Genomic DNA, 16389 nt, shown 5'->3' with positions numbered 1-16389 from the left:
AGAAGCACTTAGCATCTCATAGGTGGTCAGTGGTCCAGCACTAACTCTGGGTTGGGCTGTTAGTGTGTGGTAAGTGCAACAAGTTAACTGCAAAATGACTTCTATGCCCATAGTCTGTCCATGCCATTCTCCCTGACAGAAAAATTCTATAAAATTGGGTAATGCAAGGTTTAACACATAGAAACAGGCACACTACCCTGTACCTTTGCTTAGAGCTTGTTTCTTATCTTCAAATCACATAGCATGCTTTATATGGAATGACTGACGTCCGAGATTGCCTTGTTTCATTCCTTATAGGAATAAGAAGCAAGGAGGCCTTGGTGTTTATCATCAAGCAGCTCAGGTGCGAGCGGCCGTTGAGTGCTTTCAAGCCCATCTTCATAAGCTGTGGTATTGTGTTGGAGCAGGCTCGGGTTGGTGTCTTTGTTGTTGGTGCCTCCTCAGCATAGGGAGCTTACAGCGACCACCTGCCCCACTACTCGCTACACCCTTCGGGTGTGGGCTTGCTCGAGATGAGATTGAGACTTTCAGTTATCAGAGTTTTCTATTGTGAATAACTCTTTTTCCACCAGATCAAAGCCCTGAGGTCTTTAGGCATTGTCTTCTGATGCAGTTAGTTACCTGGAGGCAACGTTTTGATGATGCTGACTGAACACGTTTTGAAGAGTTAGCACATGACTATCAATTGCTGCCAAGTGATCATTTTGCTTATTTGCAGCTCACTAACTTCTTAACTTCAAAGTCTATTAAGGCTGTTGTCACGTGGGAAAACTCTTTCCTGGAAGAATTATGTGAAGATTTCCGTAGTACTCATAAATTAATCTCAGTGCTGTGTCTTTATCTCAGGAACAGATTATCCTTTGATCTGTCTCATAGAGCTAAATGGGAAGCTGAGCTAGGTTTACAATATGAGGAGCGTGATTGAAAGGTAATGGAAATGGCATTGCCATGTCTGTTTACTGCTGTTAACTTTCAAGAGAATAGGGTTAAAATAATATATCATTGGTATCTTACTCCTGACAGACTCCATCACATTTTTCCTGCTATTTCTGTGCTTTGTTAGAGAAAATGTGGCGCGAGAGGAACTATGGGACACATTTGGTGGACCTGTCTCAAGGTGATGCTTATTGGAATACGACTCACTTTAGCAGGTGGAGGAGGAGGAGGGAGGGGATTTGGGGGGACGACACTGAGGAACAAGTGGGGGGGGGGGGGTTATATAGATCTTTCTAAAAAATTAGAGGTTCCTATCTGAGTCTTTATATTTGAGAAGTGATCGGTTCTATATTCTGCTTCTTGATGTGTATTGCCTTTTCTTTGTAACGTTGACTTGCACATCAAATAAAAAGATTTCAAAAAACTTGAAAAACAGAAACATGCAAACTACCACAAAACCCCTTAAATCGGTTGTGTGGTAGCCTGTTTCCGCACATTAACCACCCATTAAAGGCTTACCCCTGGATTCTGTATAGGTTGCGCAAATTTGAGCCCCCAGCTTTGGGCACAGATCCCAGATCCGTACAAAAACTAATTAGCCAATTAGGTGCTAGCTATCAGTTATTGGAGTTAACAGGCACAGTTGGCAGTAATTAGGAGTTACAAGCGGATCTGCTCCATGCCCTATTCTGTAACATGCATGCTTAAATTTCATAGTTCGCAACTCCAAAAGGGGAGCATGGGTGTTAATCTGTTTGTGAGCCCTTGTGCCTAGGCTGAGGCTTAGGAAGGAATACAGACAAAGGCTACACAGAAACTCAGGTAGCGGAGGGCAAAGCCCACAGGGAAAAAGGGGAAGCTGGGGACAGAATGGGACACTATAGACACGGAATCTACAAGAGCGAAGCGCCACAGGAATGGCTAAACAGGGAACAACAGACTGAAGGAAAAGGCAGCTTTCAAATAAGGACAGGAAAGAAGCAGACACACAAGAGTACAGAAAGGGATATGGCAGACACCAGAGAAAGGCTGCCTAACAGAGGCAGCGTTCATAGCAGACAACTACCAAGCACTGCACATAAAGGGTTAACATTGAGTAAAGGAGTGGAGGAGTGGCCTAGTGGTTAGGGTGGTGGACTTTGGTCCTGAGGAACTGAGTTCAATTCCCACTTCAGGCACAGGCAGCTCCTTGTGACTCTGGGCAAGTCACTTAACCCTCCATTGTCCCATGTAAGCCGCATTGAGCCTGCCATGAGTGGGAAAGCGCGGGGTACAAATGTAACAAATAAATAAAGGGAAACTTAAACAAACAAAGCAGGAACCAGGGACAGAAAGGCTGCCTAACAGAAGCAGGACTCACAGAAGGCAAATATCAAGCTCTGCACATAAAGGGTTAACACTGAATAAAGGGAAATTAAACAAACAAAGTAGGAACAGGGAGCTTACCACAAAGGCTGCCTAACAGAGGCAGAAGACAGGAGCCAGCTGTACTGCAGAGAGGCAATCAAGGACACTCTGGTTACAACCAGCACACACACACACACACTGAGACCACAAACAAAAGGAGAGCAAGCAAAACTCCTCAAAATACACACTGTGCCACAAGCACAGACGGAAATCTAAGACTTCGTCCAACACCCAAGGGAGACTGCCTCTGTTTTATAAACTGCCTACTGTAACATCTCTATAATTCTGATATTGGTGATTAAGGCAACATTGTCAGTTTTGGTTGGATTCTGTCGCTAAAGAGATTTGAACACATGTACTCTTTTCTTATTTATAGCTACAGATACAAATATGAAGAACGAAAGCTTGTCATCTCTTCAGAAGCTGGGTATTAAAATGACCATCAGGTATAATTTATCAAAATATTCACTTCTTTTTTGCCAGAATTTATATGGACTCTCGTCTTCATTATCATACAGGTTTAAATGATTTTATGAATAGATTGTTCTAAAGTTTGAGAGGGGCATAATCAGGAAGTAAATGCCCTATTTCAAAATACAGTCCAGTCGATAACATAGTCTTACTGTAATTTGTTAATTCAGTCCTAGACTGTTAGAACAGTAAATCAATCTCATGTTTTTTGTCAATAGTTATACATTTATACAAATTAGTTTCTATACTTTCTATTGAATTATTTGACATTGTCCAGTTAAGGAATTACATGTCTGAGTTTACTGTTAGAATGGAGACAAAATCAACTGGATTTAATAAATATTGATCATCTATATTATTTACTTTGATAAGTTCTTTCCTTTTTATTGGTAACTCATGGCAACTTACATTCATGTACAGTAAGTATTTTCCTAATTGTCCCTGAGGAAGAAGAGAGTTTTTGACTAAGGTCACGAGAAACATTAGCAGGATTTGAATCCTGGCTTCCCTGGTTTTTTCAGCATGATGTTGTAACCATTAGGCTGGTCTTATTAGGGATGGATAGACATCAAATTTTATTTTGTATCATTTCCCATGTCATTTATGGGAATTTTCATTTTATTTCGGTTTTTTATAGCCCTGTTGTTAGTTTCCGATAGTAGTACACACTATTTGGACATAGTGCACTATCTGCTGAATTCTATTTATAGCGCCTTGATTTCCATGTGGAAATGGAAGTGTGTTCTATAACAATGTATGTAACTTAATTGGTTAACTAGCTAATCGGCACTGTCAATTGGATGTTAAGCAATTAGCACTAATTGGTATTGATTTATGTGCGGAACTCGCTAAGCGTATTCTGTAATGTGCGTGTAAATTCTAAGTCACATAGTTGAAAAGGGGGCATGGCCATGGGCAAGGCGTGGACGTTTCTAAAATCTATACGCATTGTTATAGAATACACCCGCTCTGTGCCTAATTTAGGTGTCGGGATTTACACCCAGTAAAATGTGGCATAAATGGCTGCAACTAAATTTGGTCATGTGGAGAGGCGCTCGGTGTATTCTGTATAGCTTGTGGAAATTTAAGCCTATTCTATAAAATTTAAGCATACTTTAGAGAATACACCTAGGCAAATTTTTTCTTCTGCGTGGATTTTTCAGGTGCCTTATATGGCATCTAGCCCTATGTGGAAAGAGGACACACTATTTCAGTAAGAGGCCCCATTCTTTTCCTGAGTTTTCACATGCTCTAGTTTGTGCATTCACAATTTTTCACACATACATGGTGGTTCCAGTGTTCGGAAAGCATGTGCATTCTTTCTGAAATAGTGCTCCCTCTTTCTACTTATGATGCACTATTATCAGTGAACAACAAAACACAAAATGTGGGTTTTTTTCTGTTTGTTTTTGTTTGCTAATGATACACGGTGACATAACCCATTGAAGCTGATATTAATGTTCAATGTACAAAAAAATGCATTACTTACCTATAATGGGTATCTGAAGACAGTGGGTAAAGGAGCCACATGGGTGACTGATATTATTCAATGACGCTGGAAGGCTTGTCATGACATACATGAAACTTCTTGCTCAGGTTATATAAGAGCTTGACTAGAACAACTCCATAAGAGTAAGAGGATGGGGATTGCATGTCTGCTTATTCTGCTATACTTGTAGACAATCTACTGCTACAGATAAGTAATGCATCTTTTCGTACGTTGAGTATTAACACCTGCTTCAGTTTGAAGTGCCTTGCATATTTTAATACTGACTAGTATAGGGAGCTTATTTGAGGTAATTTTCAAACTGTATTGGGACAAAGGCCGTGTATATATTTTAGAGCTTTTATACCAGTTCTCTTTGTCTGTCTTTTTCTCTCTCGCTCTCTGGGAGCTCTTTACAGTTCTATGAAAATTGTCCCTTTAGTTTTTTCTTAAGTACCCAGTTTTTGTTTGTTTCGAATTTAGAAATTGCACATGCATCAAACAACAAGTGAAAACTTTATCGCTTGAGCATTTGAAGTGCAGTTCCTTAACTAGATGCCTGCGCCATTTATGCATGTAAATGTACCGAATACAGGCTCTTAAACAAGTAAATGTATGCTTACACACTTAATTGGCATCAAATTGACTAAGCGCTATTCTGTAATGGCATGCATAAGTTGCTAAGTGCATATTTTTGGTAAATCACGGTTTGAGAGCGCAACACCTCTCCGTATAAAGCTGCATTGGCTCCCTATTATGCAACAAATTAATTTCAAAGTCCACACGATGATCCATAAGATTATCTACGGAGAATCCCCAGACTACATGTACAATCTGATTGACCTTCCAACTTATCTAAACTTACATCTTTCCAACTGTAAAGGAATCAAGTACAAAACATATTTTGCATCCAATTTCTCCGTTATGGGCAGCCAACTCTGAAACGCCTTACCAAGATCTATTCGAACAGTCAGTGACCAATTACCCTTCCGGAAGCTGCTAAAAACTTACCTCTTCAAGCAAGCCTATAGAAATGACTTGACTTAAATTGGAGTCCATATGTGCTACCCGGATTTGACTATATGACAGAATCTGAAATATGCTTCCCCATTTATCCTTCTTGATTTATCCCTCTTCCAACCATCATTATACATTCTTCCTTAATTAACAACACTCTTCACAATATACACCCTCTTCCCACTCCATACCTCTTCCACCTTCCTCCCTTACTCATTTTACTTATCCACTTTATTGTTCACCTCTTTATTCACTATATTACAGCTGTTATCCTTTTTGTGTTATCTTGTAAACCTGTTATATTATGTAAGTCGCATTGAACCTGCTAATGAGTGGGAAAGCGCAGCATATAAGTGTTATAAATAAATAATGCCAGGGGACGTTCACATAGGTGGAGCATGAGAGGGACATGGGTAGAACCATCCTGTGCAAAACTTACAGAATACTATAAGTTATGCACATCCCTCCTGCAGTTACGAGACCACAATTAAGCAAGGTGTATGACTGGTGTAACTGTGAGTATGTAAATGCTAGGCACGCCAATGCCAGGTTACACTAGTATTCTATAATGGAATCTGGAGCACACATACTATTATATCAGGGTTGTCCAACCTTGGTCCTCGAGGGCCAAAATCCAGTCGGGTTTTCAGGATTTCCCCAATGAGTAAGCATGAGATCTATTTGCATGCACTGCCTCTATTGTATGCAAATAGATCTAATGCATATTCATTGGGGAAATCCTGAAAATCCAACCTGGTGAGGGCCGAGGTTGGACACCCCTTTGTTATAAAATAGGCTTTCGCTGCGTAGCATAAGCAGCACTTAAAAGGGGACACACATTTATAGAATTGCTCCCTTCTTTTTCTCACTTTTGACAGTAGAGCTTCATATTATGTATAGAAGCCATAATAGGGAAATTGGAATGATTGCATAGGGCTATTGACATCAAAATTACACAAAAATATTGAAATGTGCTAATAATGTGTTGGATAAACATTGTAGGAAGCAGAAGAAAAAGTGGATATTTTAAAGGACTCATCTGTTTCTACCATTTTATATGTTGTGTTCTTTGCACTAATTAAACTATTTTTTTTTATAACTTCAAAAATCTTTTAAATAGAAATTTGACAGTTTTTGGGGTTTTTTAGGTATGGCAGATACCTAAATCTGCTGAAAGACAATGCAGAACATAACCTCACACAAGTCTTGAAACATAGTGAGAAGTTTCTGAAAAAACAACAAATCACTATTAAGTCTTCACTTCGTATCCTTTTTAGATGATTATGAATTATGAGACATTGCTTCATCCTCTGTTTTCAAGTTAGATTATATTGTTGAGAACAGGAGCATTGCTGAGTACAAAACCCATGCTCTGATTCTCTGTTTGTTTTGAATGCTGTTGTTCTCACACTAGCACCTTTTAGGGGTAGGTATAATGAGCTATTGCCATTCAGCTGGTTGTGCAGAAATGTTAGAGAGAGGACCAGTAGCCAGATGAGGAAAGAACCCAAATCTGTGAAGTAAACAGTGACACCTTTAGTCAGGAATTTATCAAGGAATGTTTATTCTCCAAAGACAAGCAGCAAGTCATCACAGATGGTCTCTGTGTGGGTGACATCATCCAGTAGAGTCTGCATGGAAAGGTTTCCACATCTCAGATTATTCTAGAAGCTTTTGAAAAGTAACAGCACTCATGCATGCTGGTCACTGATCACTATTGCTCAGGACTTCCCTCAGTCTTCACTTTTTCACAGAGCCTAACAGATCTCTCTTGTTTCATAGGAACATAAGAATACTGGGTCAGACCAATGGTCCATCTAGTCCAGTATCCTGTTTCCAAATGTAGCTAATCCAGGTCACAAGTATCTACAGAAACCCAAATAGTAGCAATATTCCTTGCTACCAATCACAGGGAAGCAGTGGCTTCCCCATGTCTGTAGAATAGCAGACTATGGACTTTTCCTCCGGAAACTTGTCCAAACATTTTTTAAACCCATATACTCTAACCGCTATTACTACATCCTCTGGCAAAGAGTTCTAGAGCTTAACTATTCCTTGAGTGAAAAAAAATCAGTGAAAACCTGAAGTCTTGTGATCAGGAGCGATCTTTCTATGCGATACGTCTATCCGTAGATGAGCTTCTGGCTTCACTGTTCAAAGCCCCCCCTTTTTATTAGGTTAAAACTTTTTTCAGAGCCATGGAAAATTACAAAGACGTGCAAGGGAATGTAGTCACATGCTCTTGGTTTCAAGTAAACAAACCATTGGCCAGATGACTTGTCTCTTGAGCCTTAAACATGCTCCACTTCCCTTTTGCACATATTAATCAGAGACATGACTTCAACTTGTTTTGCAAGAAAAAGTTAGTTTTGGTCAGAAAACAGGAACTTTAAAGTAGACTGTCGGTTAGAGCAGGGTTGAAAAGCAATCTTTAAAATCTCCCATTACAACTGGGCATCCAAATGGCAGATGAAATTTAATGTGGACAAATGCAAAGTAATGCACATTGGGAAGAATAACCCAAATCTTAGTTACCTGATGCTGGGGTCCACCTTAAGAGTTAGCACTCAAGAAAAAGATCTAGGTGTCATTGTAGACAATATGCTGAAATCTTCTGCCCAGTGTGGCAGCAGCCAAAAAAGTGCTAGTAATTATTAGGAAAGGGATGCAAAATAAGACCAAGAATATTATAATGCCTCTGTATTGCTCCATGGTTTGATCTCACCTTGAGTATTGTGTTCAGTTCTGGTCGCCACATCTCAAAAAAGAATTGAATTAGAAAAGGTTCAAAGAAGACCGACCAAATGATAAAGGGAATGGACGTCATCCTGTATGAGGAAAGGCTAAAGAGGTTAGGCCTCTTCAGCTAGGAAAGGAGATGGCTGAAGTGGAATATGATTGAGGTCTACAAAATCCTGAGTGGAGTAGAACGGGTAAAAGTGAATCGATTTTTCACGCTTTCAAAAATTACAAAGACCAGAAAACACTCAATGAAATTACATGGAAATACTTTTAAAACAATTAAGAGGAAATATTTTTCTCCAAGGACAAGCAGGCTGCTTGTTCTCACATGTGGGTCGACATCCACGTCGGCCCAGGAATCGGACGGCATTTTGTAAGCAAAATATAAAAAAAGTTTTGCCAGAATCTTCTGGCATGCATGCAGTGCGCACCACGCATGCGCGGACTGATTTCCTGCCCGTTCCTTGAGCGTGTTTCCTCAGTTTTCTTTTCTCCGCGTTGAGGTGCGGGTAGTTTTTTTCTGCGCTCCTCTCAGGCCCAGGAAAGAGTCTAAGTTTTCATTTTTTTTCTAATTTTTTTTCTTTATTTTATTATTATTGTCATCAAAGACACCCAGCGGCTTCAAACGTTGTACTCTGTGCAACCGGACCATCTCAGGTACCGATACCCATGCCTGGTGTATCCAGTGCCTTGGGCCTGACCATAGCCCAGCTGCTTGCAGTCTGTGTCTTCGTATGAAGAAACGAACCCAAGTGTCTCGAGAAGCCCAATGAGAAAAGCTTTTTGGGGCTCGGTCCGGTCTTTTGTCGTTGATATCGACATCGGTACCGAGGTCGGCGGCATCGACATCGTGGGAAGCATTGACGTTGGGAGCGGAGGTAATGGCTGCTGAAAGACCAGTTTGCGCTGGGAGCAGTGAGGCATCGAGTGGGTCTCCACCTGCCTCAAGGCCTCCTGTTATGCAGGCCCCCCGAGACAGACCTTCATCGGACCTGGCCCCGAGGAGACGTGAGGATTCCAAATCCTCATCGGTACCGAGGAGTCTCAATGACGGGTGTTGAGTGAAGGCAAAGAAGCACCATCATCGTTCTCCTTCGACACACGGTGCCAGGAGCGCTAGGGTGTCAAGGGAACCCGAGAAGCGTTGGCACCGAGAGGATCGCTCCCCCTCTATTTAGGAGATGCCGATGCGTCAGTCTTCTGGCAACCCGGTACCTGCTCCCAGGCCTCGACAGATTCTGCCACTGGCTCCTTTACCGACCCCGCAGCCTTGTCTGACGGCAGCTGTCGACAAGCGCATCAGGGCCCTGCTTCCAGAGCTTCTGGAAGGATTGCGGCGCCAGTCTGCTTTGGTGTCGGGAGTGCTTGCGCCTTCTGTACTGTCTGCTGCAGCGGCATCTGGCCCTTCGCTTGTGGTGAGGTCCCGTCCCCGACCTCGGTGCTGCCTGCGGCATCTGTGTCGGCTGCCACCCAGGTCAACTCCCCTTCAACGTCGGTGGAGGAAGCTTCACCGCAGTCCAGGCAGGCGTCAACGTCTCGGCACCGCCATCGAGGATGTCGCTTCTCGGTGTCGAGGCAGGCTAAGTTTCGGACTGCTCTGAGTGGTGTCTTGTCCGATACTGAAGATGAGCATTCATGGGAGGAAGAGGAAGATCTCGGGTACTTTTCTTCTGACAAGTCCTATGGGTTTCCCTCTGAACCTTCCCCTCTACCAAAAAGGAGAATTTCTCCACTAGAGAGTCTATCCTTTACCTCCTTTGTCCAGGAAATGGCTGCGGCTATTCCCTTCCCTATGGAGGTTGAAGATGAGCCCAGGGCTGAGATGCTCAAGGTCCTGGATTATCCTTCTCCGCCTAGAGAGGCTGCAATGGCTCCTTTGCATAATGTACTGAAGGAAGTCCTTATGCGAAACTGCTCGTTCCCACTCTCTAATCCCGTGATCCCGAAAAAAAGCTGAATGCCAGTATCGGATCCACGGTGAACCTGGTTTGATGAGGTCTCAGCTACCTCACATTTCCATGATGGTGGACTCCGCCCTCAAAAGAGCCAAGAGTACTAGGGACTATGCCTCAGCGCCCCCAGGCAGAGAATCTAGAACCTTGGACTCTTTTGTGAGGAAGACGTATCAGGCCGCTATGCTCGCTGCCAAGATCCAGACTTACCAGCTCTTCACGAGCGTCCACTTGCAGATCTCGGTGAGGCAACTTTCCAGCTTGGTTGATGCACTCCCTCTGGAGCAGGCCGAGCCTTTTCGCCAGGTGGTCAGACAGCAGAAGGCGTGTCGAAAATTCCTGGCCAGGGGTACGTTCAACTCTTTTGATGTAGCATCCAGGATTGCTGCCCAAGGTATAGTGATGCACAGACTCTCATGGCTGCGTGTCTCTGACCTGGATTATTCAGTCCAGCAGCGGATGGCAGATGTTCCTTGCCGGGGGGACAACCTTTTTTGTGAGAAAGTAGAGGATCTAGTTGACCAGATCAAGAAGCATAATGATGCTTTACGTTTGGGGAGCGTGCCAGGTGCCCTTGACCTGGATTGGCCACTGTCGGTGACAGGATGCTGGGCTAGATGGACCTTTGGTCTTTCCCAGTATGGCACTACTTATGTACTTATGTACTTATGTACTTATGCTATGGATTCTCTCTCCCGCTGGGCATCTTCTGCTACTACCTCCTCATCTAGGAGGTATTTTGGAGGGAAGAGGAGTGCTCCCTATTCCTATGCTAGGCGTAGGTACACTTCTGCTTCTCGGCAGCCTCCCAGGCTCAGTCCCAGTGCGCTCATTCTCGTCAACAGCTTGCGCCTAAGGCCACTGCGGCTCCCCAGCAAAAGCAAGGGACGGGCTTTTGACTGGCTCCAGTTCAGCATAGCCTCAGTAAACGTGTCCGTACCGGGCGACTTGCTGGTTTGGGGGCGGTTAATGTTTTTTCACCAAAGGTGGCCTCTTATAACCTCTGACCGGTGGGTTCTTTAAATTGTCCAGTTACAATACACCTTCAATCTTGTATCCAAGCCTCCAAATTGCCCACCGGGAGCTCAGTCCTACAGCTCCCAGCACAAGCTGGTACTTGTAGAGGAACTCTCCGCCCTTCTACAGGCCCAAGCAATTGAACCCGTTCCACCAGGGGAAGAAGGGCTGGGATTCTGTTCCAGGTACTACTTCCTTGTGCAAAAGAAAACAGTCTCTTGCTCTCACGGCCTGGATGTTGAGTGCTTAGAATTTGCCTCCTTGGGTCTTTCAGAGGGTGTCTCCCGAGTCTTGCTTACTTCCAGGAAAGATTCCACGAAGAGGTGTTACTCTTTTAAATGGAGGAGGTTCGCCGTCTGGTGTGACAGCAAGGTCCTAGATCCCTTTTCTTGTCCAACACGGGCCCTGCTTGAATACCTTCTACACTTGTCAGAGTCTGGTCTCAAGACCAACTCAGTAAGAGTTCACCTTAGTGCAATTAGTGCTTATCATCAACGTGTAAAGGGTAAGCCTATCTCTGGACAGCCTTTAGTAGTTAGTTTTATGAGAGGTTTGCTTTTGTCGAAGCCCCCTGTCAAACCTCCACCAGTGTCATAGGATCTCAACATCGTTCTCACCCAGCTGATGAAAGCTCCTTTTGTGCCACTGAATACCTGCCATCTGAAGTACTTGACCTGGACGGTCATTTTCTTGGTGGCTATTACTTCAGCTCGTAGAGTCAGTGAGCTTCAGGCCTTGGTAGTACATGCACCTTATATCAAATTTCATCATAACAGAGTAGTCCTCCACACGCACCCTAAGTTCCTGCCAAAGATGGTGTCGGAGTTCCATCTGAACCAGTCAATTGTCTTGCCAACATTTTTTCCCCGTCCTCATACCCGCCTTGGCGAAAGCAGTTTGCATACCTTGGACTGCAAGAGAGCGTTGGCCTTTTACGTGGAGCGGACAAAGTCCTTTAGACAGTCCGCCCAGTTGTTTGTTTCTTTCGATCCCAACAGGAGGGGAGTCGCCATCGGAAAACGCACAATCTCTAATTGGCTAGCAGATTGCATTTCCTTCACTTATGCCCAAGCTAGGCTGACTCTGGAGGGCTATGCCACGGCTCATAATGTTAGAGCCATGGCTGCGTCAGTGGCTCACTTAAAGTCAGCCTCCATTGAAGAGATTTGCAAGTTTACAACGTGGTCATCAGGCTACACATTCACATCTCACTACTGCCTACAGCAGGATACCCGACGCGACAGTCGGTTTGGGCAGTCAGTGCTGCAGAATCTGTTTGGAGTTTAGAATACAACTCCACCCCCCTAGACCCATTTTTGTTCTGTTCCAGGCTGCACTCTCAGTTAGTTGTTTATGGTTTCAGGTCAATCTGAGTTATGTCTTCACCGTTGCAAGGCCCAATTGACCAATGTTCATTGTTTTGAGTGAGCCTGGTTGCTAGGGATACCCCACATGTGAGAACAAGCAGCCTGCTTGTCCTCGGAGAAGGCGAAGATACTTACCTGTAGCAGGTATTCTTCAAGGACAGCAGGCTGCTTGTTCTCACAAACCCACCCACCTCCCTTTTGGAGTTGTTATTTGCTTCTCTTTATGCTTTTTGATTTAACTGAGGGAAAGCGCTCACGCAACGGGCGGGAAATCAGTCCGCGCATACACGGTGTGCACTGCACGCGCGCCAGAAGACTCTGGCAAAAACTTTTTTTTATATTTTGCTTGCAAAATGCCATCCGATTCCTGGGCCGATGCGGACGTCGACCCACATGTGAGAACAATCAGCCTGCTGTCCTCAGAGAATACCTGCTACAGATAAGTATCTTCGCTTTACTCAAAGAATAGTTATGCCCTGGAACTTGTTTCCGGAGTATGTGGTAACAGTGATTAGTGAATCTGGGTTTAAAAAAGGTTTGGACAAGTTCCTGGAGGTAAAGTTCATAGTCTGTTAGTGTCAATAATTGCTTGTTAAGTGGCAATTATAAGTGCTGATTGACTTGTTAAGTAATTAAATTGCATGCACATATCCAGAATATGACTGGATTTGCACTTGTAATTTCAGGGTTAAGCTGTTTTAAAGCTGAAAAAACACAGAGGCTATTCCGTTTTGGCAACAATTAATGCCAGCTTCCAGGGGTTGTCACTATTCAAAGGTTGGTCATCACCATAACCAGGTTGAGAGGCTCAATGAAACCCTTTCTGGGATGTCTTTCCCTGTTGAAGGTGGAGGCAAACAAAGCAGATCAATCAGTGATACAATTCAAACTTTATTGTCAAATAATCGCCTGACACAGACTGTGTTTCGCTGCATCAGGGGCTCTAAAGTAACAAATAATAAACCAAATTAAAATAACATGTATAAAAACATAACATTATATAGATGCAGATATAGCAACTAATAATAAATATAAGAGACTTCAAATAATTATATAAATAAGTAAATATATAAATATAGATATAGATACTTTAAAAAAATGAGGGAAAGGGAAAGATACCATGACACTTTAATATTCCCTTATCTTTTGTTTGTTCTGTCTGTCTGTCCTAATTAGATTGTAAGCTCTGTCGAGCAGGGACTGTCTCTTCATGTTCAAGTGTACAGCGCTGCGTACGTCTAGTAGCGCTTTAGAAATGATAAGTAGTAGTAAGTAGTAGACATCCAATATTGGAAATAGCTAATGACTAAGACGTAGCAAAGTAACATAAAATGAAATAAGAGTTTCTACGTATGTTGGACATGTACCAAAGGTCAAATCTTCATATAACTCTATTACCGCAAAATATGGCTTATAATGCTTATGACACAGAATTTAAAAACTACTGAGTACTCAAATTCAAAAGTAATACGTATAAGAATGAGAATAATAAAAATGAGTAGGTCACTCACTGAGTCATTGTAAGTGCTGATTCCTCAGAGAAAACCAGGTTACTTACTTTTTACAGGTTTTCTCTTTGAACAACAGGACGTGAGTCCTCACATACCCACACACCTTTTGCTCTAAGGTTTATTAGATACTGAACATGAAAGGGAGCAGACTCAGGAGTAACCTAAGGAAATAATTCTTGACAGAAAAGGTGATGAATTCGAGGAATGGCCTCCCGGGCAAGGTGATGGAAATGGAGACTGTACCTGATTTCAAGACAGTTGGGACAAGTACATAAGATCTCTAAGGGAGAGGAAGGGATAGTAGATGGCATGTATGTGAACACTGGATAGTCAATATAGTCTTTATCTGCCTTCATTTTTTATGATTCTATGAAGGAGGTCTTTTACAACTGTGCCAAGGTAGAAAGTTCACACATGTGTGGTGGTGCTTTTCAACAACGTCTAAGCTGGGGAAGTTTCTCTGCGTAGGCTCTGTCAGATGATGTCACCCACTCATAGATCAATTCTATAACTGGGAGCATAGAACTAGGCATCTGGAGGATACCTGATATCTATTCTATAAAGGGACATAAGCAGCCACTTTCTTTATACTAGCCTAACTGGGTGTATATACACACCTAACAGGTGCAAACACTAATGCCAGCCTAATTACTGCATATGCAGGTGTAACTTCTACTATTCTATAAGTTACATATGTAATTTTGAGTCCCACCCATGCTCTGCCCTTATGTATGCCCCTCCTTTTGCAGATAGGCACTAAAGTGGATATTTGCATAATAGCACTTAGGCAGAATTTGGGCATTTACATGCATATGTGCACATATATGCAGGTAAATGCCATTATTCTAAACATTTACACATTTGCCACCTAATTCTATAACAGGGCACACATACTTACATGTATAGTTTCACAGAATGGACACATTTACCCAAGCCACAAAGAGGAACTCAAGCCTGGAAAAGAGCATGTGAAGATTTCATTTTGAAATCCCTATACTGTAATTCACTGCATAAATGTCACATTTGGACACTTGCATTTATGCCAGCCACATACTTGTCATAAATGTCAGTGCATAAATGTAGGTGTGCAAGACCACATAAATACTCTTACAGAATAGGTTCACCGTAGGTACCTAAATGCTGGTGACCTGTTAAAGAATTGCCTCCGTAAATGCTAGAATACTTTAATGTTCATGTGTTCTGGCTACCATCTTGGTGCAGGCATTTATACCAGCTGTATGCCTGGTGTAAATGATTTGCACCTTAAATGTAAGCACATTTTTTACAACTTGTGTGTGCATTCTATTTAAAAAAATACTAGTTTACTTTGTAGAATAGGCTTGATTTAAATAGGCCCCTGATTACCTTGTGTTATAGCATTGCCCTCCACATGCTGTATGTTCTGAGAACAGAGAGTATACGACAGTTAAGTGACTGCTATTTGCTGCCTGCATTTTTCCTTGACTCGTGCCAACAGGTTATCTGCAGGGTGGTTATGCTGGCTATGACTGGTTTGCTTCTACTATTTTTCTGATCATGTCAGGAGATAAAGAGAGAACATTATCATTTCTTCAGCAGTTCTCTGGCCTTCATGTCTCAGCATTTCTCTGGCTACCAAGACTGCATGTCTCTGTAAGAAATTTAGATTATTTTTTCATTAAAAAAAATAATCATTCAATCTTTGACAAGATTATTCAGATTAAAATATTGCAGGTACCTGTTTAAAATTTTCAGTCAAATAAATTTTTGTTCATATTGAAAAATCTTTTAGAAAGCTGATGATTCAGTATTCAGCTGGGGTGGTCGTATTTCTTTAATTTTCCTGCTGCCATGGTTGAATGACATTTATGTATTTTGCATCAGCATCTAGAAAGTGGCAGGCGCTGAATATCTGGATTTAGCATTGACCACTGGCAATATCTGGATATCTGTAATATTCACTCCAATATTTGGAGGGCTAACCAGTCAAAGTTAGCACAGTTACTTTATCTGGGTAGTTATCTGGTTATCAGACTAAATGCCATCACTCAAAAGTGCATGGTTCAGGATAAGGTATCGTTCAAAGATATCACCAAAACAGGGAAGATAGGGTATCCTGATAGTGAGGTTGCAAAAGAGACCATAGTAGATCAGGTGTCCCTAAATAAAAATAAAAAGCAAACAAAAGATTGCAAATTAATACTATCAAGTACTGAGCATGATGTAAATAGGAACAGCAAACATAGTTTGAAATGTCTATATGTGAATGCCAGAAGCCTAACAAATAAGATGGGAGAGTTAGAATATATTGCACTAAATGAAAAATTAGATATAATAGGCATTTCTGAGACCTGGTGGAAGGAGGATAACCAGTGGGACACTGACATACCGGCTGTCATACCGGGGTACAAATTATATCGTAGTGATAGGGTGGATCGAATTGGTGGAGGGGTAGCATTGTATATTAAGGAGCGTCGTGAATCAAATAGATTGAAAATTCTGCA

General features: G+C 42.3%; 1 protein-coding gene across 3 annotated transcripts in view; it reads left to right on the top strand.

Moving 5' to 3' along the window:
* TBC1D32 (TBC1 domain family member 32) overlaps positions 1 to 16389 on the top strand; it is a 327052-nt gene that overhangs the window by 255248 nt on the left and 55415 nt on the right. For 2 of the 3 annotated variants that reach the window (XM_030198561.1, XM_030198563.1), the window contains exons 29-31: positions 2720 to 2789; positions 6466 to 6581; positions 15381 to 15538. In XM_030198561.1, the coding sequence (XP_030054421.1) occupies positions 2720 to 2789; positions 6466 to 6581; positions 15381 to 15538 (344 nt within the window). The remainder of the gene's footprint in view (positions 1 to 2719; positions 2790 to 6465; positions 6582 to 15380; positions 15539 to 16389) is intronic. The other variant, XM_030198562.1, reaches the window with a different exon arrangement.

The sequence above is a fragment of the Microcaecilia unicolor genome, chromosome 3, assembly GCF_901765095.1.
Source record: "Microcaecilia unicolor chromosome 3, aMicUni1.1, whole genome shotgun sequence".
NCBI classification, from domain to species: Eukaryota; Metazoa; Chordata; class Amphibia; order Gymnophiona; family Siphonopidae; genus Microcaecilia; species Microcaecilia unicolor.
The sequence above is the reverse complement of the archived record's forward strand: the minus strand, read 5'-3'. Positions and strand labels throughout refer to the sequence as shown.